Consider the following 26,416-nt stretch of genomic DNA (forward strand, 5'->3'; position numbering starts at 1 on the left):
TCAAGTGACTACCCCTGAGGCGGGTGCGCTTGCACTGCGGCTCACAGTCCTCTTTACATCTGTTCCACTTGGACATTAGCGGAGTGCAAAAAACAGACGCCCACACGCTCGGCGGCTCGCCGCTACCGGCACGCCGCACGCATTCACATGGAGTAGAAAGACGAGGAACGTACTGGAAGGCGCGGCAGACGGCGGCAAGGAGCACGCGGACGGCCCCCAGCCCTTCATGTTGTAGGCCGACACTCGCACAAAGTAAAGGCGACCCTGCGGCACAAAAGCGACAGCAAACGTTCAGCGGCGACGAGCGCAGGAGTCATTTGCCACTTCACGGTTTGTCATGGCGACACTTTCACAATCACATGGAATGGTCGCCATCTCGTCACAAAACAGGCGTGGCGCTCAAGTCCACATCCAGTTGAAGGATCAAGTCCCAAGTGCTAAAACGGCTGAAGTCGAGTCATGTGACTGGAGGAGGTTTGTACCGTGGTGAGGCTGCTGATGGTGCATTTGAGGCTCTGCAAGTTCTCCAGCAGCATCTCACCGGCGAGCAGCGAGAAATCCTTCAGGCAACTCCACTCCACTGCGCACACACACACAGACGAGCAATTGCTTCATTTGTCCTTTAATTCCAAATCAATAATGTCCCTCCCCCCATGATGTTGATGATGTCATTAGCCTTGCTCTGCTCCGGGCAAACTGGCTAACTAAATGCCACTAACAGCCCCCCCCCCCACACACACATGAAAAAAAAAAAACTCCCCAGGCAGCACAGCATTGGCAACTTGTTTTGTTCCGTGAAGCCGCACATTCGACCCGAGGCGACGGGCGACCCATCTCGCGTGTGCGTACCTTTGTACTTGGTGATGACGGCGGAGTGGAGCACTCGCGCTGGCGCTTCCTGGAAGGTGACGGTCAGCGAGGAGCTGCTGCTCACGCTCAGACGCACCAACGCGGGGGCCTCGGGGGCGCCTGCGCGACAACGACAACTTTCAACGACACCTTTTTCGAAACTCGTACGAGCTATGGCGTGGCCACAAAGAAAAGAAGAATTTGATGAGCACGTTCTCACGACAGCTTTGCAATTAAGACGCTCTTTTTATTTGCTTGGATGAAGGAAACAACAATTTAGTATTTTGTGGCTCTTTACGTGCACGTTAAAGCTGGAAAAAAAAAAAAAGAGATCACTTTCTCTGATTTTGCTACTGACAGGTAAACGTTGGAGTAAAAAGAACAGTCATTTTCGTGCACAAAATAGAACTAAAGATGTGAAAAATACTAAGTGCTGAAAATTTTTTCCTCCAAATGAGGAAGTTGTGGGTGCGAGCAAAGAGCGATGCGGTCTCACGTGCGTGCTGGAATGCGCTGCTCATGTGCTTGTAGAGCTTGCACCTCCACTCGCAGGCCCTCAGCTGCTTGTCCTTGTGGCACGCCTCCAGCGACACGCCGTCTCGCTGCGACACGCCGTCTCGCTGCGACACGCCGTCTCGCTGCGACACGCCGTCTCGCTGCTCCGCCTCGGCCAGCAGCGCCGCCAGGTGGGCCTGGCGGCTTTCGGCGCTCACGCCTGGGGCGCCACAGACACGTTAGCGGCCGCTCAGCCGCCTCGGCACATGTGCGAGCGCGGCGCTACTCACAATGCGGCCCCTCCCGCGCGCCGGCCTTGAGCAGCAACTTGGCCACGGGCGCGTTGTTGGTCATGACGGCGATGTCGAGCGGCGTCAGGCCCTGGCCGTCGGCCGTGTTCAGGTCCAGCTCGTCGGCCGTCAGCTGGCACAGGAGCAAATGCACCGTGTCCAGGTCCTGCTGCTCCACCGCCTCCAACAGACACTCGCTGCCCTGCATCGCCTGCGTCGACACAACCGACACGCTCACTCCCTCGCACGGCTGGCTTTTTCTCGACGTCGAACATATTCAAACCGTGTTGGAACGGAAGGCGACCAAACTTGTCCCAAAAAAAAAAAAAAAAAGGTCAATCTGTTGTTATCCATTGCGATTCTTTTAATGGAAAGCATTTATTCATTTGTGGTCATTTCTTCACTGATTAACGGCAAAAAAAAAAAAGAAAAAGGGCTCCAATATTTCCTGGCAAATGTTTTTCTTTTTTTGGAATGAAGTCAAGACTTGATGACATAAGCCCGTCGATGAAAAACAGCTGCAGGCGTGTGATTGGAGATTGAATCAAGGATGCGACCAATGAGGGAACAGCGAGTTCAGGCAAAGGCGACATCCAATTTCGTGGCGCGTCGTCATTGATCTCGCCGTGACAAACCGAGCACGTTTTTCCACCATGACGACGACAAATCGCAAACAAGCGTCTCACCGCCCGTCCTTTTGTTACGGTTGTGCAGCGATGACCCAACAAAAACATTTCAAAAGAACCCCCAAAGCGCTTTTGGGTGCAAGCACACGACATTTGTCTTCGTTTTCTAAACACCACATGTACTTTCAGTTGGTTCTGTTTTTTTTTGTTTTTTTCAAAAGCATTTTCGTTCATTATAATAACCTTGATCGGCGCGTAAAAAAGTGCAAAGGTCACAAGGTGCCTGCAGCCGACCGTGAGCAGCTCACCGAGGCCTTGCGAAGGCGATCGCTCTTGCCGAAGAAGTGCGCGTCTTCGAAGGACGACGTGCTTCCTCGCAGCTTCTCCGACAGGTTGCGATAAAGACGCTTGGCGGCATTGGGGGAGGCGGGCCCTCTCGCGACCTTCTTGGCTTGGGACAACTGCAAGTTCTGCATCTGCTGGGTCATCACAGCCGGCAGGCGTCTGAGGAGAGCCACATCAAGCGCACAAAGTCACATTGAAGGCGCGACGGATCGACAGCGTTTTTTTTTGTCAAGTCGGCTTGGAAGAAGAGGATCAAAGCAAAGGTTTATTTTTTCGGTATGTAGTTATTTTGTTGTTGTTTTTATGCCCTCGATTGCGCTTGTTTATGACTTGTTGACCCCCAGCCGGACAGGAAATGAGTCGCTTTCTGCTGACCTTCTGTCAATCAGCAGCTGCGTCGCTTTGGCGCAAAAGACAAAAAAAAAAAAAAGGCCCAGCAGACAAATAATCGATGCTTCCACGCCAACCGTTTGTCATCCTTCAACACGTTTGCCGCCGAGGTGGGACGCCTCACTTTACGTCTTCCACGTCCGCAGGAAAGCGCTGCCGGCTGGTAACCGTGGCAACAGCAGCGATGCCGGCGGCCGGCTCGTCTGAGAACACGAAGCGAGTGTTTAACTAGCAGCTAACGCGCCCGACGCTCGCATTGGTGCGCTTCCGCCGGCGGCTCGTCTTTGCCCGTCTCGCCATCACGCAACCGCTGCAGTCATCTGCGGTGGCTCGCTTTCAACACGTACACCCGTTCTGACCCCGCCCCCCCAAAAAAACAAAAACAAATAAAGGCCATCTGCCTTGTGGCAGATCCTGTTGCTTTTTTTTTTTTTCCCGAGCGCTCACCTGTCCAGGCTGTGCGAGGTGCGGGGGACTCCTGTGTAGAACTGGAGGTCCTGGATCAGAGCATCTCCGGCCGCCGTGCGCCGGTTCCACCTCTGAGCCAATCGGGAGAGTTTGCTGTCCGACCTGCCGACAAACGCGACACCAGAGCGTCAGGAGACAAACGGCCAGACGAGAGCGCGCGGATCGGTCGACGGGAGAGCGACCGCGCGGGGGGGCGGTCGTTTGACTTTTTAGGCAAATGGCCGACGACGCCCGGGACTGGTCGCCAGACAGTCTTCCTCCGGAAGTGACGGCATCAAGCAGCAACCGAGAAAAAGAAAAGACGTGGTCGAGGACAAACTTGCGCGACTCGGATGGCCTCCCTCAACTCCGACCGAAAAGCGACGTTGCAGAACGACGTCTCTCCTTTTTGTGCTTCGTCGTCGAATTCAATTCCACTTTACAAGTTGGCAAATTGTCAAAGGAGCGACGGAGCAGCCGAGCATCCAAGTCGGATGTCGGCGTTGTGAAGACAAGCAGTTTGGCGCACCGAATTGTCTCTTTCGCAATAAATGCATTTCGTTGTTTAGAAAAGGTCGACATTTTGGTTGAGTTCTCACCGCAAAATACTTACTGGATTTTTAAAACACACATTTTGTAATACCGAAACTAAAACAAAACATTCCACCCCCCAAATAAACGATTAGTATTTCAAACATGAATTCCAGCATCAATATTTTAAAACAATTTTTTTTTTTTTAAGCCAATTCAAGTCCTTTTGAACGACATCTTGAGACTTTTTCCCAAACCTCCTCTTAGCCAAATATTCCTTCACAGGTGCCAAAAGATCAGCAGCGGCAACAGCGGCGGTACTCACAGAGGGAAAGTGAGCGGCAAATTCCTAAGGCAGCGTGTCAAGCTCCCGAGCTGACTGGCGGCGCATCTCGGCACGCCGCAGACATGTGGCGCTCGCCGCCCGGCGCGTGCTGGCCAGGCGCATGGCCACGCTGACACAAACGACGGCGGACGAGGAGTGCCTTTCATATCACACACACACCACGCGTGTGCGTGCGTGCGCGTGCGTGCGTGCATTGAGGAGGGGCAGAGGCAGCAGAGTAGAAAAATCGAGAGGTGAGGAAGAGGAGGAGATGCATGGTCTGATGATGAAGATGAAGCGTGGCCAGAAGACCGGAAAAAAACGGACAGGAATCATTTGAGGTCAATTCTTAAGAAAAATTCAGCTTAGGTCAGAAAATGTCAAAATGTACACGTCCTTTCGTGCAACATCATAACATTTTGGTGATCTGAACGGCGGCAAATCAATTTCCAACCATTGCGAGGGTTCCTGCGTTCGGGCTGCCTTCATTTTTTGGGGTCACAATATTTTGGGTGAAATAAAACACTGCATACTTGACGTGCTAAAGTATTTATGAGACGTGCCCCTTTAAGGGGCGTGGCCTAGTGAGTGACGTATTTGTTTGACAGTTGAAGACCTCCTCAGTAGGAGTTGTTCTTCACAGAGGAGAAAAAATACATGCCTGCGAGCTGCGCACGCACACGCGGACATTGGCGTGTTGCGTCGTGAAGACAGGCAAGTCGTACGCCTCATCTTGGTTCCCGCCCAACCGGCTGGCAAACGCGCAGCATCGCCTGTGCGGCATCATCAACGGCTTCACTCAAGTGGACGCCCGCGCTCGCTTCATCCACGCTAATTAAAAGCACAGGACGCCATTTCACGCCTGCCTGAGGCCACTCGGCATTTGCGCATTGCTCGCGCGCACACAAACGCGCAATCAAAAGTGCTTTTGAAATCTAGCATGGAAAAAAAAATCAAAAAAAAAACAAAAAAACAATCCATTTCAAAAATGGAGTAAAATAAGCCAGGGAAGAGGTGAATCTGCAGTTGCTGGATGACGAGCATGCAAAGGTCCACTTTACTGAGAACTGAAAAGATGAAACAAAAAAAGAACGAGAAAAGAAAGTGTTGCTCGCAACTTCAGTATTTTTGCTGAAAGGATTTGTTCTTTCGATTTTGGCACAAAATGTGTCGCAAGAGCGATGACGTGCGTGCGGGCGGGCGTGTTCAAGTTGATGCGTGGCAAATGGGCAACGTCTCCGAGATGGCAACAATGCAAACAATGCGGACGCGGCGTCCCGCCTCCTCCGCTGAGGACATCAAGAGGCAGTGAGCGGCGGCGGCGCCAGCTGATTGGCTATGCTGTTTCCATGACTCCCATTGAAAGCAACAGGTGAACACACACCATTGGGTGAAGCGGCGGGGGGGGGCTCAGACCATGCAAATGGAAGATTTGAAGAAATCCAGAAAGAATCGCTGCAAATGCCCCTTTAGCTTATCTAGAATATAAAAACAAATAATAGTTATAGAAAATTTCTCATGACGCAATTTCATCGAACCGCCCACATCAAAGGTGATTTGTTTTTTTTGGACTCACTATCATCATTTCATAAAATGTCCATTCCGAAATCAAACGGCAATGACACAATTCAAAAAGAATCAAAGCGGATTTGACGCAAATGTCTTCATGCTGCTGGCGTGACGCATCTCGGCCACCAAAATATTGCACAGCGTCTCACTTCACAACTAATAAAAGTCATTCTTTGCAGAGGATAAATAACACGACGTCGACACTGCAGCCCGAGCCCCAAAATGCTGCACAGTCATTGTCTCGTCGGTTTGAAATCAGACTTTCTGGAACGGATTCATCACGAAAACGGCAAGAATGAAAAACATCAACATGTTGTACGGCCAGCGAGTCACGATTCTGCAGTAAAGCTCAAGTAGACCAAACTTTAATGGGCAGCCCAGCGTGTGTGGGGGAGGTTTTTGAAGCAGCGCTTTCGGGAGCATGCGAGCGCGAGGAAATGACTCACATCGATCAACGAAGGTGACATTAGCGCCTCCCCGGCCGGGTGTCGCACGGCTCCGACACCGACCAAATGTCACAACGCCGGGCCGGCTGGCACTCGGGGCCATCCTGAGAAGCCGCCGACGCTCGGCGTGTTCTGATAACGACCGCTAATGACCCCCCCCCCAAAACCGGGAACAGCGACAACGTCAAACGCCAACGAAGGAACGAGACCAAAGCCATCCTTTGTCAACAAAGAGCGAAAATCCGAACCATTTGGAGCCAGATTTCCAGCGGACTTTCAAATTGGATGGTGGTGGGCGCGCGCTCGTCCATTCTAATGTCATGCAAACGGTGCCAGTAATGTTGCTCCCGTTTTGTACGTGTTCATGAAGAGTTTGTTTGGAAGTTGTCGGAATGGATCGAGTTGTCCGAATCACCGCCGACGTTTCAAAAGGCACAAAGCCGCAATTGAGATGAAAAAGGGAACAAAGCCGCGGTTTGATGCCTTCGCTCAAAGACGACAACACTCCAGCACTGTACCTTGCGTTCCATCCATCGCCATGGCAACAAGTAGCCAGAGGCTATATTAGACTTAATGGCTACATTGGGCCCCCCTGCGTGCGTTGTTAGGATTGTGGAGTGCGGCTGCCCATGAGTGCAATTGTCAAGCGGCGTTTACGGCAGAACAGAGAAGAGAACAAAAAATACAAGCCGAGCTGTTGCTGGAAATCACGTCCTCGTGGCGCACTCGGCCGAGCGGCAACGACATTGCGGCCCGAACACGACTCATTTCATCCAGCCTGTTATCGAGTTTGCCGCCCAAGTGTACGAGTACACTTGAGGGACACTTGATTAGGGACGCGGGCGCAACGGGAACAAGGCAAGCTCCGGAGCTTTTTGCGGGACTGTCCCATATTTGCATTTTCCAGAGGGCGCCATTCATTTTGCCCTCGGAAACTAAAAGCAGTTCATTTGGTTGGTCGCCATTCTATTTATTTGAGAGGAAGAAATTCGTCCGACCCACAAAAAAAAAAGGAAAGTGGGAAAATACATGAAAGTATTGCAAATATCTTGGCGAGTGGGTGAAATTATCAATAAATATTCATCGATACATTGCAAACATTTGACCTCCCAAAGCAATACTGATTCGGCAAAATCTTGGAATCAATGCGTCTGCTGACCAGCGGGGGGCGCTTTGCATGTAAGTCACATTGTAAAGGAACCTCAAAAATGGTCTCCGAGTACTCTGATTGGTGCATTTCTACTTGTTGCGAAGTCAACGACAAAGCATTTCAAACGAAACAAAATGGAATGGAGAGGGGAAGTCAAGCCAAAACTTGTTGAAACGGTGTCAGCCCACGTCAGCTCAAGCCGCCCTGATGGGAAGAAATGCTACGGATGGAGCCGTCAAAAAGTTTCGACTTACTTCTTTCGGGAGTCGTATCTACTCGGCGTCCCCAGACTCTGCAAGAGATGGAACGGAGAAGGAAGGGATGAGAAGGAATGAACGACCATGATGAGCGACACCACGGTTGTCACCACGAGATTGCGTGCAAAATAACATTCACGTCGCAACACCAACAGGCTGAAATCGGATCGGACGAGGGAATACAACGTCCGCAAAAATGCAGCCGAGAAAAAAAATCGACTTTATGAAGAGAAAAGATTGTTGGCAACAAATTGACGACAATTTCACGGAACAAATATTAGAATTGAGGTCGCAAGCGTAGATGAGCAGTTGTGAGGTCGTTTTTCGCATTCCCGCACAGCGAAAAGCATCAATGACGCCCACGCTTTGATCTGGCATTCAGTCAAGATGAAGTCGGTCAGAGAGCTTTGTGTCGATTTCGAACGACGCGGACGACCGAGGTGAGATTTTTGAAGGCGAGGGGGAGGCATCATAAAGTGAACATACACGGTCGCCGTGGCGACAGAGGATGACATCGTGTGCAAAAGACGGCAAGTCGAAGATGAGGCGCAAAAGCCGACTCAAGCGCACGGCAGCACTCGGGACGGCACCGAGTGTCAAAACGGAAGAGGAAGTGTGGCGCTTGTGTGTACTTCTGTGCCAACGCAATGAAGAGGACGACGGCCACGGAGGGACCAGACCACTGCTAACGGTTATTTCCTCTTTTCTTATTTGGGGATGTAAGTGCACATTTGGTCGCACGTTTATGAATAAGGCAGGAGGGTCGACACCGGAACGGGACCGAGAACGCGGCCGGACGGCGGGGGACTGAGCGGCAAAAAGTGTTTGTTCTCAAGAGATTATTGAACGTCTCGGTTCTCTAACATCCTGAATTTTTTGCTCACAGAAAGCCACGACCAAAGCTTCATTTTGATTGTGAGATGAGAAATTCAGTTTTGAAAGACACTCTCAATGATTTTTGGAAGCATTGGTATTATTTTCAAATTGTTTTGAAGAGCTTCAACAAAAGCGCCGTCAACGGTACAAAAAGCTGTTGCGAGTGTTTCAATCTGATGCAAGAGGCCGCTGACTGATTTTGAAAATGGAGTCACAAGAGTGACCACGCAAAAATGGAAACGCGGCATTTTGAGTCGAGCCAACTTCCTACGCAGTCGCGCAGAGGACAAAATGTTTGGGATCAGGTCGAGCTTTCCGAGGAGATGAGCGCCTTATTCGCGATGATTGATGCAATTGCGGATCAAGAACTTCCCGTCCTTGCGACAGTTACTTGCGCTCTGACAGAGGGAAATAAAAAAAAGGCAGTCCGAGTACAAACGGTGAGATGACTTTTTCCGCCTCCTCGCTTGTGTTCACTTGACTCGGGTCAATTTGGCCGCGCGGCGTGGTGATAAAACGGCGACCGCCCGTCGGCACCCAGATGAGATTATCGCTCGACCTGCGGGTGCTGATGAGCGGTCACACGCACACGCACACACGCACACACAACTGAACCGGAGCGTCGGCCTGCATGTCAATCGTCGATTTGCAGCCGAAATCATCGGATGTGCTGCAGGAAATGACACAATTTCACTTGATTGGTTTGAAACGGATTGGTCGCAGTCAATCCCCAAAAAGTATTGCGGGTCAGCGTGGGAAGATGGCCGATCTTGATTGTACGTTGGCGTGTCGCGAGCCGCCTTCCGTTTGTCGAATGATCTGAAGGTGTGAAGACGCAAACGTCGGGCGCACACACAAAAGACCTGCCGTCGCTACAATTATGCAACTAAAGGGCCAAAGTGGTGTGAAGCGTGAAAGCGGCTCACAAATCTGTTTTGCTTGGTCGTCTTTTGCGCTGACTCGGGTGACGAACAACGCAAAAGCGCAGCAGACATCAAAGAAGACGCCATGTTGCGGCCAATCGATATTTTCTGGGCCGACAATTTTTATGAATAAGGCCGGCGGGTCGAGGCCGGAATCGGGCTGAAGGGCGGGGACTGAGCGGCTAAAAGGGTCAAGAAGGGGCGTGGCTGTCTGGCCGGCTCCTTTGCAGCACGTCGGCGGAGACCATCCAAATTGCGTCTGCGCGGGTTAATTGAGCACTTGCGAAACGTGGCGGACGTTCATTCACAATTCATAGCCTCACCATTTGGCGTTTTTTGAGCCAATCGAGAGATTGCGGAGGATTTTGCTGCAAAACGGCTGACGATGTTTGGAGGCGCTTGATTAAATATTGAACGTGATCGTCAAATGAAAAGTTGAAAGCAGCTCTGGACACAAGCGGCAGCTCATTATTTGGCACCTGCACTGCGGAGGACTTTGCCACTGCCGCCTTTTGCATCGCTTGACATGACGCTCTCCTCGGGGGGCGCAAATCATCTCCTGTTTTTGAAGGGATTAAGTCGAATAAGATCGTAGGCGCTAATATTTGACGGTGGGGCGGATTTGGAAGCGGCGCTGCGGCTTAATGAAGGTCTCAAAAAGACTTGCTTGACTTGAGCGCTGAGTCGATGAGTCGCGCCGCCGCGTCATACGGCGCCGTCGGTGTACAAGAGACGGACGGAGATGGTGTAACACGTGCGGATATCAATGTGACGCATCGGTCGTGACTTTTTTTTGTCTCTTTAAACACAACACGGACTTTTTAGAACAAAGCATAACAGTTGCAGAAAAATGTTATTTGAAGAAAAGTGAGCGCACGCGTGACTCCCTGTGACAAACGTGCCGTCTTCAAGTTGATTTTTGACTTAGGTGACCTCCACCAAGGCTCAATTTTGTGCTTGAACGCACACAAGTGAAGGAAGAGGATGATTTTCATCAGAGTCTCTTGTCGCTTCCTCTCTCATCGTGGAAAGATGAAGCAAGGGAGGAGAAGACGACAACAACAGCTGCTGGTTCACCGTCACACTTTGCAAACTTTGCTAACTCGTTACACTTTCCACTCTACATGTAAAACAGATCCAGCAAAAAAAAAAAGTCCTGTTCCAGAAGCCCAAATGGAGAGGACAAGCTCGCCCCCTGGTGGACTACAACAGAGTGGAATTCCAAAAGGCAACAAAAACGCTTCCCTCCCGAAAATTGGGACTCGCTGAAAAGAGGAATTTGGTGAACGCCGGCCGACTTTGTGCTCGTTTGCCGGTCGAGAGAAGCGCAAGCGAACATTCAGGTGGCGGCACTGTTGACAAAGAATGGCCTCCAAAAATGTGGACGCAGAGGATTGCGCCGTGGCCGCAGTAACCGGGTGACACGCCCCCACAAAGTCCAAAATCAAAAGACAAATATTGCGAAGGGGAAGCGAGCCGTGAAGCTTAGCGGGGATTTTCCACGCGCAACCTTGATGTCGCCGAGCTGCCTGCGTCGCCAGGAAATCCATTATTTAGTCGGTCAACACGGCGCACGCTCACGTGACTCAAGACGAGTTTGGGTCGTTAACGTGAGATGCGCTCGTTTCCTCGTCAGGGACTTTTGGATCGTGGACCCAGATAGCTCCCCAAAAGGTCCACTTTTTCAAGTTGGACAACCGTTCTGTAAACTGACGGACGGGAAAGGCAACATTTTGTTCAATGGCTCAACTTCCATTTATTGCCAAACTGAACTTGAACTTTTGCGTTTACCCCCCCCAGCATTAGCTCAAACGAACCGTCAACTAGTGTAAGAGCACAGCACACTTTGCGGTCACGCTTCTGAATGTTATTTTGGGCGGATTGGGCAACGTTTACACGTGAGCGCAGAATCCTTCTCCTCCTCTAATGTAAGACGCCGCACGCCGATGACGACGTTCGGGCAATTACACCTCATTTTCTTCAAGCTCTTCACTTTTTCCTTCTCGGTCTTACGATGGCTGCAATTACTGCCATTCAAGTCGGTCGTAATTGCAGCTTTTAGTGTGGCCACTTCAGCAGTGCCGCCCGCCGCCGCCGCCGCCGCCGCCGCCGCCGCCGTGCGTGCGTGCACATCGTGTACACAGACGACATCCACAATTGAATTTTTTTTGTTGTTGTTGCTGTTAATAGATGGTCAAAAAGATGAACTCGCAACATTACGCAGCCAAAGAGGAAAAAGTGGAGAAAGAAAAGGTACACGACTCGCTAACATTTGCTTGTCGTGACTTCCCATCTGCGGACAGCACGAGGCAACATGTCCTTGTCAGAAAAGTTCACTTCAGTCCAAATTTGGGGATGGACAATAATTAAATCGACAACACATCGATTATCAAAGTAACTTTGATAATTACTACTCCGAGCGAGCCAGCTCGCTTCTTGTGCTCTCGACTTTGATTTACAAGCGGGCTCACGTTTATCATCCCCATCATTGAAATGAGTCAGCATGTTTTTCAACGCTCGCGGCACGTGTCAGCATCCTGATGGCAACAAAAGTGGCCCTCATTTGGTCGCCCGGCAACAGAAGCCAAACACCTGAATGGAATTTTCACACCAAGTGAAGATGAGACCTCACCTGCGCACTTTGAGTCTGGCAAAAAGTTAAAAGCTTCTAATTGGCCCGCGGCCTTTGTGTCTGTGACTCACAGCCACACAAATACGAGTCAAGCGGCACGTGCGCACGCAGCCGACTCTCCACATCGGCGTTACGCAAACGCGAACAGAGACATCAACGCGCCTTCCGATCAATTCATAGCTGCAGCCTGAAAATAAAACAGATCAAACTAAGCCGGAAAAGGCTGAAAAATGGATGCGACTATTTTGTCGAGCAACTTTCTTTGACATCATGCTTGAGGCGTGAAAATACAAATGCCTCTGTTGGGTTGTCATGGAGACAGCAGGAAAAAAAAAAAAAGTTCCCCTCTGCCATTTTCTCTGTGTGACATGCACGCAACAATGAGGCGCTCTAAAGCAACCTCGAGCGTAAGCATAGCTAGCGAAATGCTAAACGCACGTTGCAATGCCGCATGACAAGCGAACGAAAGCGCTGAGAACTCACGTGGATGTTGCGCAGCTTCTTGCGTCCTCTCTCCAGTCGGCCGAGCAGCTTGAGATGTCGTTGCTCGTTGCCGGCCGGCCGCAGCAGTCGCTCGTCCACCGACAGCGTTTTCCTGACGGGGGGCCGCTCACCGGCCCCGCCCCCCCGCTGACCTCCAGCCGGCTCACCGCGGCCATCCTCCTCCTCCTCCTCCTCCTCTTCGCCAGGGTCAGGTGACCGCAGCGAACCTGAATGAGAGTAAGCCGAGACGTGTTGCCGTCACCCGACACGCTCCACATTCAATGAGACGGATCTTGTTCTCACTTTAAAACAACGGCGAAAAAGTGTCGGGAATGAATCCCTCGCCCCCCAAAAACAACATTCTACAATATTGAACTTAATGCAAACAGAGCAATGACATCATGAAGTAGAATGTAAAGAATTTGAGTTTTGTGCATCAGGATGAATTCATTCCAGCTACTGCTGTGCGCGACACAACCACCAGTGGGCAGCGTAACACAATCGCAAAGACAAACAAAGACGACTCGCACCAGTAAGTTTGTCGTTTTTTTGCAGACGCTAAATAATTTATCTGTGAGTATTTCTGTGTTTATGATAACGTTACGACGTCGCCACATAAGATAATTATCACTCATTAAATTGACTAATTAACTGCGATCTCAATTTAAATGATAGAATTCGTAAAAACATTGAAACTTTTTGGAAAAAATCACAACGGTATAAACCGCCTGGTTCATTTAACTATTGCACATACACATTTTTTTAACCTCATCTATGAATGAGGTGCAGCTTCAAAATCATATGTGGTCCCTGAATGTAAAAGTTCAAAATACTTCAAGAGAAACCATGTTTTTTTGCAAACAAACAATTAAGTGATGTGCGCGACTTAAACTTTGTGTGGCGGCTGAGAATGTTTTTCATGTTGTGTGGCAGCAGACAAAGGAGCAGTTTGGAAGGAGCGTGTTGTGATGCAGGATGTTTGTCACATTGTGCCGCTTCGGTAGCTTCAAGTTTCCACTCTGTGAGCGTGCACGTGTGCGCGATCAGATATCCGATGAATGCGCTCGCATTAAAAGTGCACGAGACGACTCGGTGACACGGCAGCAGGAGGACGAGGATCTCGCTTTGCATCAAAACATCTTCCGTTGACTACAAATCGTCGACAATATCGCAGTCCATTAAAAGCATACAGCAAAAAAAAAAAATGACTTGAAATGTAAAGGCCACATTTTATTTTTGCTTTAATTCAACTGACATTAGATCTGCTCATTGTGATGTGCACGACATGGCGACCTAGGGGGCAGTAGGCACACACACACACACACACACACAGATATATACCCGTTGGGAATGACCTCCTGACTCTCATTGGCCAAATAATTGTGCTCATTTTCCACTCTGCTCGAACAAAGTTTGTCAAAAGGAGATTTGTCTCCCTCAAGTGGACAGATGAGTTAAAAAAAAAACTGAGCGAACATTTTTTTTTGGGAGGGTGGGGAGGGCTTTAATAACCTAAACCAGTAAAACTGCTCATTTGACCCCACCAATTTTCCACTTCAAATACTCAAACGTACACTCGGCTCTGTAAGATACCTTCATTTCAAGATTTGAGGGAAAAAAATAAGGAAAAACGAAAAGAGGCGGCAATCCGACGAGAAGGCCAAGATGCACGACAGGAAACTCATTAACGTTCCTGTGACGGGTGGCGCTGACGACGCCGGCGGCGCGAGCAACGCAGGAAGCCGCTTGCCTTGATAAACAAAGCGTGCGTGTTTAGACTAAACATTCTTCACTTGTTCGCACATCCGCTTTCTCCCCGCTGACCTTTCGCGCATGAAGAAAGGACACAAAAACAGTCCGAGGCTGCAACGTCTGCGCCACGCGCTCAATTCAAAGATTTGGATTTTGGACGCATTCCCGACGTCTAATCACGAGACGCCCATTTTGATAAGCGCAGCTAAATCGTTCCCTAAACGACCACCGGAAATCCCGTCGCGGTCATTCGGGACGAGCCGACGAGTGCGTGAGTCGGAATCGTCGCTCATTCAACACCTCCTGACCACTAAAAAGTTAAATACAACAATTCTTGTTCTCATTTGGATTGTTCATCCTTTATTGTTTTTCTGCCCACCTGTAGAGTTCCAGTGAAGTCCTCCGGGACTGGCAGCCAGGCGGCGGCGCTTCCTGATGCCGACGGCGGCAGAGGCGGCATCGGGCGTGGACGAGAGGATGGGCAGCAGCGGGGTCACCAGGAAGGGCGACTCCTTGCCCAACGACGGGGCCAGGAAGGCGGCGGCCCTCTCGGGAGTCCTGCCGGACAGTCGACAGTTTGCTTGATTGCCCGACATCGTATTTAGCACATTGGCGACATCATCTATCGCGGGAACAAAATAATCCTTTGATGAAAAACAGAAGTAGGAAAAGAAAGCACGAGTGATGCCGAGTCATGTGAGCTTTTGAAATCAATAAAATAACGTGCGTCTATTTGCCATTACAGCTACAAAAAAAGTTTGAATCAGGCCGCGCCTCCCCAAAATTTGGCGGTGGCACTCGATGACAATAAACATGAGTTGATGTTCTGTCGACTCAGCAATTTGCCGCCCCCTACTGATTGGGAGTGCGAAGTTCTTGGTTGTCCCTGAATCTTAAATCTTGGTGTATGCGAGTGCTTTTGGACAACGATATGCTTCCAACTCTGTGGGAAGCGTTTTGGGGACTTCCATTTTATTTATTTATTTATTTTTTGCTACATCAAAGCTTTGGATGAACTGGAACCTTCTGACCCCAAAATGCTCTTGGAGACAAATTCCCACAGACGTAGTCCCAAAAGCTTCCCAAGGAGGGAAACTTCACTGGACTGTTACATCCACTTTTTTGTGGGCTTGGACGGAACCTGGACAACGACGTAAACGTGATCGCCTTTATTTGCCAACAAATCTGCGGCTGAAGAAACCGGAGAGAGACACACACCATATAAAGTAGTATTTGGATTTGAACCTTCGCTCACTCTTTAAACACACAAAAAAATTGTTAAAACACACTTTGAAAAGAGCACACAAAACAAACTGCAAGCTGCAAAAGTGCTCTCCCCTCATAAAAGGGCATCAGTGTAAATATGTCTTCGATAAACACCCGTTAAAAAAAAAAAAATACAAAAACTTGCAGTTTATCATTCACACGCCCGCTAGATCTCGTTTCTCAACAAACTTTTTTAAATGGTATTGTTGTTTAAAAAAGTCAAATTAATGTCATCGAATGATCGCTCAAAACTTAAAATATTTGGTCGCCAAGTGGACAGTAATGAAAAAGAAGCGTCTCTCGTGCTTGTTCATACCTGGCGTCAGAGACAAAGTAGCTGCGACTTCGCCACGAGCGCCGTTCGCAACCGCCCTTTTTGTTCCGCCGCAGGACAAAGTCAAGCAGCTCGGTCCAAGTCAACATGATGTTGGTTCGATAGATGGCCAAAGTCCCCCAAAAAAAAAAGGGGCGTCACAAGCGCCTTGAAGGGAAACGATTCCTTCGGGAGCGCCCATCAAGATGTTGCAACAAGAGCGGCAATATGCCGCTTATCAAGTGCGGCCCATCAGCTCTTTGAAAAGAAACCAAGCGAAGGAGCCGGCGCAGAGTCGCTCCTGGTTTTGCCTTTCAATCACACTCAACTTTATGGCCACACAAAATATTTACTTGCGCTTTACATGAATGGGGCAAAATCAAGGGAACAATTCATTAATGCGTGCCTAAATAATAATATTTTGGTCAAAAACCGGACCGAGCCAAAACTTCAACTTGGCCAACTTGGAGTGGCTCAAGCCCCATTTTCTGAGTTGTTTTCGGTACTCTTGATAATGTCAATCAAGGTCAGATTCAAGAAGCCACAACTACAAAGATCATCTGTTACCTGTCCGCTGTGCCGGCATCGCTGCAAATGGAGCGTCGACGGTTGGTGGTGCAGTACGACGACGACGACGACGACGACAACAACGAGGACGAGGAGGCGCACGTGGAGTCCAAGAGTCTGGGCAGCAGGAGCGAGGAGGGCATGCACAGCCACGTCTCCAAGTCTGAGAACTTGGAGCAACTCAGCATCTCCAAAACGCTGCGAGAGGAGCACCAGTCGGGTCAACGGTATTCATGGTGAGAAAGAAGCGCTCAAAACCAGCACAGATTCTCACGCCGATGTATCGTCTATTCACACCCCACGCCCCTGACCTCCATGACATCTACCTCTCCTCTCTAGTGGCCTGGGCGTCGTCATCTTTGTCGTCAGTCGCTTGGAAGACGCGGGAGATGCGGGAGGACAATAACACGCAGGAATTCTCAGAATCCACAGACATCTTCAGCCATATCTGCATGGGAAGACCAGCAAAGAGAGACAGCGGTTAGAAGCAGCTAGTTGGTACTGGCCCATTTGGACCATCTCTGACAAGCACCCTTAAAAGAAATGAATAAATACATTTAAAAAATAATGGAATGAGCCCTTCAAAACCTTTAAAGTACTCCTTGATAAATTAGTTAGGCGAAAGCTTGTCTAACATGTGACAAACACTTTCGGGCAAAGTTTGTTGGTTCCATCTGTTGCTGCAAAAAAGTTATGTTTAAAATTCACCCCACATTTGTAGTTGCAACTTTTGCAGTATCGTCAAATCATTAGATGGCGGGTCAAAATAAAAGAAAATTTTCAGCAGTCCCTAAATGTATTTTGCATGCTGATTTAAAAAGAAAATCACAAGTCTGCCCAAAATGTTTTTGTCATTTATTTAGCATTAGCATTTAGCATTGACGTTGCAGAAAAAAAATAATTCTACCTGTTACTGAACATAAACGCTAATTTAAAAAAAATATATAGATATAATAAATACATTATATATTATGTTATTGTTATGAATTATTATATTATAAAAAACTGCCGTGCTAAAGAAAAAACGACATTAGGAATCAGCATACAAAAAATAATTAGAAACAATTACTAGCAAAGCTGATTAAAAAATGTGTTGAGCAACGTAATTGCACGTGTGGAGTGTGACGTAATCACGTGAAATGACGTAACGCCGACGCGCATTGGCGAATTTGGCAGGTTTTACGCACCAACACAAACTGACAAGTTTGTCGTGGCTGTCGGTGTTTTTTTTGTGTGTGAACTGTCGCCATGGGCACGTGTCGCACTTCTCCACTTACAACTGTTCCAGAGATGCGTCTAAACAATGTGCCGTAACGACGTGAGACGACGTGAAACGACGTGAAACGACGTGCTACCGTTTGGCCAAGTTTGATTGACGCGTACGAGCCAGGGCGCCAAGACAAACTTTCAGGATGAACATTTCCCTTGGAACAGAAAAAAAAAAACACACAAAAAATATTTCCAACTTTAACGTTTGAGACAATTGCCGTCAAAACCCTCCCGACATTCATCTAGTCGAATATTTCCGCGAGATTTGGCCTCAAACGGCGACGTCGTAGCGAAATGAAAGGCAAACAACTTGTTGCTTACCGTCATGCGGCGTCCTTTCTTCGGCGTTCCCCGCAGTGTGGCTCGGCCTCGTTTTCCCGGAGCTGCAACATCTGCTCCGGCTGGGCTGTGGCCTGCTAACGTGTCTTTTGTGAAACATCCCCAAAATTACTGAGCAGGCTCACATTTCATTGCGGTATCTCCGCCGCTCGAGCAGGGCCAACAACATCTGGGGGCCGCGGCCGCGATCCCACACGTTGGCGATGCGCACTTGTCGGGCGCGCGGCCAGCCTGACAAACCACGGGGGAGTCGAAAGAGGCCAAAAAGTTAACTTAAAGCGCTACAAGACTTGAAGTGGAACTTATGTGAAGAAATGGAGGGGGAAGGCTGAAAGGGAACAAGAAAAAGGATACATGCGAGGGAGGAGTGGAGGAGGGAAGGACGCGTGGAAGGACACTTGACGGAGAAGGAAAAGTGGCAATAGAGCTTGAATGGAAAAGAAAATGAAACATTAGGAGTGGAAAGTGAATAATAAAATCAGAAATGTGGAAGAATTGAAGGAATAAGTGAGGAAGGAGGATATGAAGTGTTAGTCGGTTGCTTTGAAGCTGAAATGAGGAGTGGGCGGCAAAAAAAGGGGAAAAAGTGTTCAGCAGGACAGATAAGAGCAGACAGGAAGGAAGCACGCGCACGCTTTGGTCAAATAACTTGATATCACATTGGTGCTTTTCTAGTTGCTATTCTTAAATATATATACATATAAAAGTCCAAGTACTAATCATTTTATAATGCAGTTAAATATCTAAACTCGGTTTTATTTACTTCGAAAATAATTGGCATATCTTGCAAAGCCAAATTCTAACACGGTACCATATTAGCTGTGCATGATTAGTACTCAATTAGTACTCGTATTCAAGTTACCACTGGGCCTTGCAAACCAACACTGGAGTGTGATGCTTGTGGGCACAACTAAATGTACAAGTTTGGAGAAATGCTTCCCAGGAAAATGCCTGTAAAGATGACATCGTTTACATCGTATTCAAGGATCAAAGAAGCTATTACAACAATCTTTGATTTAAAATGCATTTCATATTTGGTGATTTTACATTAAATATCTGTTACAAGCTTGACAAAAAATGATTTTATTGCGATTATTTAGTTAAAAATAATCAACTCTATTATTATTAGAAGTAGTTTATTTTATTTTTTTGTGTGTGTGTGCAGTAGCTGAACTTGCCAGGCAGGACTGAGTACTACATGGAGACGTGCAGATGTGTCAAATTCAGGCCCAGAAAATCAAAAACTTCAACAACGCCCCCACCCCTCAAGCTAATAGGAGGGTTAAATTTTGCAGGGCCTGACTGTGAAGTTGTGGTAAGGCGTTGACACATCTATTCAAAGATGCGTTTTCATGCTTGGATTGTGTTGTCATGTTCAGAATGAGTGTAACTGTCAATCAAATTTGCGTCCAGATCATCAATAGTGGCCAAGTGTGTTCTAATATAAACAAATACTGCTGGAAAGTTCTTGGGCCATTCAGGGCTGGTGGACTTCTTTTTTTTGGGCGGGGGGGGGGTCCCCTGCATGTTTCTGACTCCACGACGCGCTGCGTGACGTCACAATCACTTTCCCTCACGTGAACGTCAAGTCTTTGTGTGTCGTCAGGCTCTCTGTTACGGTCCACTTTATTCCGAGCTGCGTGGGAGCTGCTGTGAGTCCACATCGAAAGCGGAGGCTTTGTGCGTGGCCACACGCTCCTTCTTTGCTCTCATCTCCCCGCACTGAGTCCACCGATCCGGGTCTAGTCACAAAAAAAGTACGCCCGCCTTCTTAACCCTCCCGAAGTTTTTGGGAAGGATGTTCGTGGCCGTGGAAAGCCGACAACTGTCCGAGAACGACCGCAGACTTTTGGCCATGCAGGCCCTGTGCAGGACCCCCGACCCGGTGGCCTCCTTCCTCCCGGTGCTGGTGGACTCCCCGCCTTTGCTGCCTCCTCCTCCTCCGGGCCCGGCCTCGCTTCCTCGCGCCTCCTCTTCCTCCTCCTCATCCACGCGCCGGCCTGCCGCCCGCTGGACCGTCAAGCCGCGGACCGGCCCGCAAATTCAGTAAAAGCCCCAAAATCTATTCCATTTTTCGATATGATTTTGTGTGCACGAATGCACGCAATTGTCACGTTTTGCTAGTTTTTGCTCCACAATTGCACACGTATCATGGGTATAAAATAATTATGCATCATTATGCCCATTGATTCAATAATGAGGACGAAGTGTGTCCTCGCATTGAGTGCAGATAGCATTTTAGGTATTTTTGTGCAGGAACGTGACGTCTTCGGTGAAGCTGGGCTGCGATCTGGATCTGGAGTTCATCGCTCGGAACTCGTGGAATGTGCAGCACCTCTCCACGGTACTGCGCATATTTGCAAGCTTTGTAGTAACAAGTTACAGAGGTGGCAAAAGTAGTCAACACTCGGCACTTAAGAGCGGTCAACTTTTATGTGATCTTCCATTTGTTTTTTTGCTTTCAAAATGAGAATTTAGGACTGCCAGAAGCTTGTGTTGTTGTTGTTTTTTTCGGCAATGCAGTCGCCATGAATCACGCTAGATTGTAGCCAACATCATACATTTTTTGAATCAAGTATTGGTCAAGATACTGCAACAGCCTGTTACATTGTACTGTTCATGCAAAGAGTTTGAAGAGCTGCCATTGTTCATGGTAAACGTTTGTTTGCAGGCTAAGTAAAGTTAGGATGGCTGCAAATTATGCGCACTACAGCGACTCACTGTGGATCAATGTGGTATTGCAACACAAGCAGGATGATGGCTTGTAATTGGAGGCTTGGGTGGATACTTTCTCCAGCTTCCGCAGCAACTGACCCGAAACGTTAACGTGTTGTCGTTGGTGTGGTGCTGTGCGTCAGGTCTTCAAGTCGCTCGTCATGAAGATCCGCAAGCCTCAGACCACAGCCAGGATCTTCCAGTCCGGAATCCTTTTCTGCACGGGAGCCAAGAGGTGCGTGTGTGGCCGCCGCTTGTCAAGCGACGGGTTGAATGAGGGCCATTTGTTTTTTGGCAGCGAGGACGAGTCTCGGGTGGCCGCCAGGAAGTTTGCCTTCAAAATCCTGAAGCTGGGCTACCCGGTGCGCTTTCTGGACTTCAAGGTGCTCAACATCGGCGGCACTTGCAAAACGTTCCCCATCAACTTGGAGGATCTCTTCTTGGCCCACCAGGACCACTGCAGGTCAGCTCAAGGCCTCGCCAAAACTCACCCATTTTATTCCTTCCTTTTCCGATCCATTTTTGAAAAAGTTGTCCTCACCGCCTGCTCTCTCATGGTGAAGAAATCGGTTCTGATCATATCACATCACTTTGCGCGACTGAAAAGAAGACCGTCTCAATGCAAAGAAGAGGCCTTCACTCTTCTTGCTGTCATAAACAAAAGCAATAGACATTGCAGACAAAAAAGAGAAAAGCAAAATTGAGCCAGCTTCATGCAAACACCTCATTTGAAATGAGCGTCGCTGCGTGGGTCGCGATACACAATCATCCAAACGCTGAAATATTTGATTTTCTTCCACTACCTTGGCTCAGTTACGAACCGGAGCTGTTTCCTGCTCTGCAATACAACTTCCGGCCCGGCATGACGGCGTCCATCTTTTCCTCAGGTTCCGTCTCACTGGTCGGTAAGTGGCATACATGGAGAGAGGGAGGATGTCTAATGGGCACAGAGGGTAGACTTTTTGGTACAAATGCAAACAATTTCATGAAATAGATCTCAGAATGACGTTTATTTTTTTGGTTTGTTTTGAAATTGCTCATCATATTTGCCGTTTCACGTGGCAGGCGCTAAAACGGAGGATGAATTCTATCGAGCGTTTTGCACCCTGGACGCCATCCTGATCCACTTCAGGAGGACATGAAGCCCATTGGGTCGCCCCCCCGCTTGCGACGCTTACGTTGGGAGTGTTAGCATGTAGCATTAGCCGCGCCACCGTGGCTTCCACTCAAATTCATATTATATATACACAACATTACATCATTTATCATGATCCCATTAATTGCTTGACTCGTATTGCCAACTTTGCTGTCGTCACGGCAACAATTAAACTGGAGCACACTTTCATTAAGTGAAGTGTTGCTCTAATGCCAATTTTATTATTTTTTTTAGCTTGAGTGATCATCGACGAGAACAAGTTGCATTGTGATCGTTGATGTGCACTTGCTGTCTTCATGTAAAGATGGAATAAAATGACAAGAAAAAAAAGGAACACAAAGTGTCTTTTGTGGAACCGCCACCAGGTGTCACCAGAGTTCAGCAAACAAACCTGACGTGGAAATCGATAAAGGACAACGCTCAAGATTTTACTCTTCAAATATATGCGCCCACTACATTTACCTTTTATTCAAAAAATGACTGGAGACCAATAAAATTGGAACATGAGCATATTTGTTCAAATATTGCACACACTTTTTTTTGCTGGCTTCTTGAGCGCCAAAACTCACAAGTGGCCCTCGAGCACAAAAGGTGAAGAGAAAGAAAAACAGGAAAAGGCCAAAGAGTCGAGTGTTCAGTGTTTACTTTGCGAGTCGCACATCTGCCGAGAACACTTTTTTTTTCTCCCATGATGTGAAATGGCAAGCACAACATCTCGCGTGACATTCCTTCGGGAATACAAAAAAGAAAACTTTTTTTTTTTGCTTGACTTTGTGGGGATCTCAAAGGAAAAAGCTCGGCAATTGCGCGCAAGCAGCATCTGTTGTTCATGACGTTTCCATGGAGACGCGCAACAATCGGGAAGGAAGCCACAGAGCGCTGGCGCCGGCTCGGACGCGCATCGCAGCCTCCCTCCGTCGACGATCGGCATCCGGCATTTTGCGACGCCGTTTGCCGTCTTGTCGGGCCAATCGTTTTCCGCGACATTTTCCACGTCCATTGGTTGGAATTATCCGGGTTGACGATATAAAAATCTCGCACGATCCCGCTTCAGATGAGGTGACCTCTGACTGGATCAAAAGGCGGACACGGGGGCCACTCACCGACCCCTCGCACCCTCACCGGCGTCTCCTGCTGCACAAGCAGAGCCTGTTGAGGAAAAAGGAAAAAAAAAAAAAAGGAAGCGCGCCAGATGTTCCCAGTTGGATGGAGAAGATGGAAAGCAGGATCCGCTTGTGTTGGCCACTTGAGTTTAACCCCTTGGGCAACGGCGTTCCGACGCAACGCTTCCATCAAGACGGGCGCATCATCATCGCGCCGCCGCCGCGTCAGACCGACAACTAACCGACTCAGAACAGTTTTGTCCCGGAACGCCGTCACTTCATCCGCCAATTCAAAGCGTCGCCGCAATTTGACTTCTTTGAGGCCGACTCGTCGTGACTTTCTTTTAGCGTTGACATTTGATCCTTTTTGTTTTCAATGCAAGACATTCCGCCAAGCCACGGCTCAGCTCGCAGAGGTCACGTGACATCTTCCGGTGCTGAGCGATGGACGACACCGACGTTCCTCCCTTGAAAACTCTCCTTTGACTTTCCATCCAATCTATTTTCGCTTGCCACCTCCCCAATTTCAAAACAAAGCCATCAAGCCCCAAAAGTCTGCGACTCGCGGGCTCGCATTTTCCCGTCAATTGGTGCAATTGTGGACCAGCTCGAGTCCGCAATGGCAATTTGAAGGCAGGAAAGAGTTAAAAGTGGCTGCTCGGTGCTGAAGGAGGAGGAGGAGGAGGCGTGAGCCGTTTTCTATTGATAGTCATCTTCACTCTGACTTTGTCTTAGTCGGGACCACGCGTGGGAACCGGGAGGAAAGAAAAAAGGAAGATGCCAGCGAGATGAAAAACGACACGCTTCACTTGTGAGTTGATTGATTTTCAATGGAAGGGATCTCGCTAAAGCCAAACAAAAGTTGACATTTATGTGAACGGTTAATCGCGCCTTCTGCCATCTAGTGGCAGAGCTTTTAATTGCTCGGCTAGTCACGATACGTTGCTGCCGTCGATAGATGAACCGAGAAATGTTGTTAGTTGAAGTCTGAAATTGGATCATTTCACGTCTCGTAACGATCGGGTTGGGATTGGTTCCTCGCCACCTTGTGATCTCATTCAGCGGCTCTGTGATCGGCTGAGGAAGATGTCGCACCTCTTCCCGGCCGGCAAGACGGTCCCGCCGGAAGACGCCAACCCGGCGACATTCTCCTACGAGAAGCTGAGCTCAGGCGCCAAGGACGGCGACGGCGTCGTCATGGCGATGCGGCCCCCACGCAGGGACGAGGCGCAGCTCCTGAGCGCGGCCACCGGGGGCGCCGAGATGTCGTGCTACCGCTGCACGGTGCCCTTCGGCGTGGTGGTGCTGATCGCCGGCGTGGTGGTGACGGGCGTGGCCTACACCTTCAACTCGCACGGCTCCACCATCTCCGTTCTGGGCCTGGTGCTACTGGGGGCCGGGCTGGGCCTGCTGGGGGCCAGCGCCACCTGCTGGAGGCTTCGAATGCGCGGGAAGAGGGACCGAAGCCGGAGGGAGAGCCAGGCCAACCTGGTGGCCGCGCAGGGGTACGACGACGCCGCCTTTTCCGTCGTCGTCGTCGCAAAATGACTTTTGTCTGGAACCTCGGCAACTTTTTCATTCCGCTGGCGTTTCGTGGTGCAAATGGCAGTTTGGTTTCATTGGCGTCCCGACTAAGAGGCGGGCTTTAGAAAAATGTCCCTTTCTGGACCCAAAAAGTTAACGATCAGATGTCGACCAAAACGAGAAGAAACGTGAAGGACTTTGACCAACTGTAACTAGAACGAGCGTCTCGTCCGCCGGGCCAATCGGATGAATTGTTCCAGCCAGGGATGGACACTATTATTTTTTTTAATGACCTTACAATCTAAATTATAAATTGATTTGTTTGAAATGAAATTATAAGGTGTATTTTTAAAAACATCTAGTCAATCCTTTTATTGTAAATAGTTAACAAAAACTACTGCGAAAATAAACATTTTCGCTCCTTCAGTCCACTCGAAAACATCAAATGCTCTTCCACTCTTGCTTTAAGTTGTTAGTTTGCTGGGTGGCGCCCCCCTGTGGTCAGGAGGTTAAACAGTCAATATGAACTCATCCAAGTTTGACTGAAATGATTTAAAATAAACTTTTAAGAGGCAGAGGTTAGAATGCGAACATGCTGCTAGGACGCAATAAGACAAATGGTACTTTTGGACTTTTTTTTTTTTAATATTCACGATAAAAATGGTGACACCTCCTAAGCGATAATCAAATCCCTTTTGAGCTAAATTTCCCTCCTTCTAATTAACGTCAGTAGAATTGTTTTTTGTATTTTCTGTTGGTTTGATACTTTATTGTACTATGCTGCCTCTCACAGGACAGTCTTGGTACTTCACCAGAAAAAAAAAATGGTTAAAGATCGTATGTGTGTTCTAGGCTTTTGGAGATTAAATTGATTTTTTTTGTAAACACGCACAAATGCCCGCAAAATACGCAACTTTCTTGCCAGAGCTTTTACTTTTATTCTTAATAGTAAAAGTTTGTCACAAAAATAAAACAGTGAGCATGAAGCGTATTTGTATTTTTTTTTTTTTGTAAGCGCCTTATTTAATTATTATTTTGTGTCATTTGCCCTGGGGCACAACTGGATGCTTTTCTATGAATAAAGGCACCAGAAGTTTGTGTTTGTGTTGATGTTGATGTTGCTAAGCAACCGGTGCGGTGGAGGTTGGGGGGTTGCTGCAGGGTCAATTCTTGCGAGCTAACTTTATCCTGACCTGGACGCAGCGTGCAAGGAATGTGACGTTTTGTTTTGGGACGTTCACAGGAAGTGACATCATTCATTTTAAATTGTCCAATTCTGACATTTCAAAACCAAAGTTGCATTACTGAATTAGGATACCAACTAAAATGTTATCATTCAGCCATTTTTAAAAGCCGCTTGTTCAGGTGTTCCTCATCAAGTCCTCACCACGAGCGAGTGACGATTCCTCGACTTTGGATTCTTAGCGAGGGGATATCCCATCTGTGCCCTCCCTTCCTGAGGTGGAGCACAGTGGCAGTGCCCCCCCCCCCTGCCCCCAACACGAATCACCCCCCCGACACCCGGGCGGAAAAGGCCTGGCACGCAAAGAGACTGGATGAAAGGGACCCGCCGGAGAACAGGAAGACGTTTGCTGCTCGTCCACGCCCATTGCCTCAACTTTGACCCCCAGAAGAGGGGGGGTGCGGTACTGCCCCCCCAAATTGGTGCAGCCAAAGAAAATAGTAGAAAAAACGATTTGAAAAGTGTTGAACGAGGACTGGATGTAAAAGTTGATCGGCAACCTTTATTTCTTCAAAGCGACGACGCAATCGATGCG

The 26,416-nt window shown here is 48.6% G+C and overlaps 3 protein-coding genes across 6 annotated transcripts in view; 2 read left to right on the forward strand and 1 right to left on the reverse strand.

The window, feature by feature from the left end:
• ankfn1a (ankyrin repeat and fibronectin type III domain containing 1a) overlaps positions 1–26,416 on the reverse strand; it is a 38,786-nt gene that overhangs the window by 7,181 nt on the left and 5,189 nt on the right. The window contains exons 2-15 of one of the 4 annotated variants that reach the window (XM_088284910.1): positions 21,659–21,792; positions 18,123–18,371; positions 16,859–16,980; positions 16,533–16,730; positions 14,766–14,944; positions 12,635–12,861; positions 7,718–7,755; positions 3,443–3,565; positions 2,569–2,764; positions 1,635–1,845; positions 1,346–1,564; positions 850–969; positions 483–580; positions 174–264 (exon numbers count right to left, since the gene is read on the reverse strand). In XM_088284910.1, the coding sequence (XP_088141036.1) occupies positions 174–264; positions 483–580; positions 850–969; positions 1,346–1,564; positions 1,635–1,845; positions 2,569–2,764; positions 3,443–3,565; positions 7,718–7,755; positions 12,635–12,861; positions 14,766–14,944; positions 16,533–16,730; positions 16,859–16,980; positions 18,123–18,128 (1,828 nt within the window). In that variant the 5' untranslated portion in view covers positions 18,129–18,371; positions 21,659–21,792. Of the gene's footprint in view, positions 1–173; positions 265–482; positions 581–849; positions 970–1,345; positions 1,565–1,634; positions 1,846–2,568; positions 2,765–3,442; positions 3,566–4,298; positions 4,698–7,717; positions 7,756–12,634; positions 12,862–14,765; positions 14,945–16,532; positions 16,731–16,858; positions 16,981–17,809; positions 17,868–18,122; positions 18,709–21,658; positions 21,793–26,416 lie in introns of those variants that run through there. The other 3 variants (XM_088284911.1, XM_088284912.1, XM_088284913.1) reach the window with 3 other exon arrangements.
• On the forward strand, positions 19,714–22,334 carry LOC148317864 (uncharacterized). Its single transcript, XM_088284922.1, has 6 exons — positions 19,714–20,186; positions 20,397–20,484; positions 20,999–21,090; positions 21,154–21,318; positions 21,669–21,760; positions 21,921–22,334. Exons 1-6 carry the CDS (start codon positions 19,939–19,941, stop codon positions 21,995–21,997), a joined length of 762 nt encoding a protein of 253 aa, XP_088141048.1. The 5' UTR covers positions 19,714–19,938; the 3' UTR covers positions 21,998–22,334.
• LOC148317865 (transmembrane protein 100-like) lies at positions 22,893–26,036 on the forward strand. The gene is made up of 2 exons (XM_088284584.1): positions 22,893–23,925; positions 24,177–26,036. The coding sequence occupies exon 2, from the start codon at positions 24,201–24,203 to the stop codon at positions 24,660–24,662; it is 462 nt and encodes a 153-aa protein (XP_088140710.1). The 5' UTR covers positions 22,893–23,925; positions 24,177–24,200; the 3' UTR covers positions 24,663–26,036.

This window comes from Idiotropiscis lumnitzeri, chromosome 20, assembly GCF_059441095.1.
Source record: "Idiotropiscis lumnitzeri isolate Australia: NSW breed Sydney's pygmy pipehorse chromosome 20, RoL_Ilum_1.0, whole genome shotgun sequence".
In the NCBI taxonomy this organism is placed as follows: domain Eukaryota; kingdom Metazoa; phylum Chordata; class Actinopteri; order Syngnathiformes; family Syngnathidae; genus Idiotropiscis; species Idiotropiscis lumnitzeri.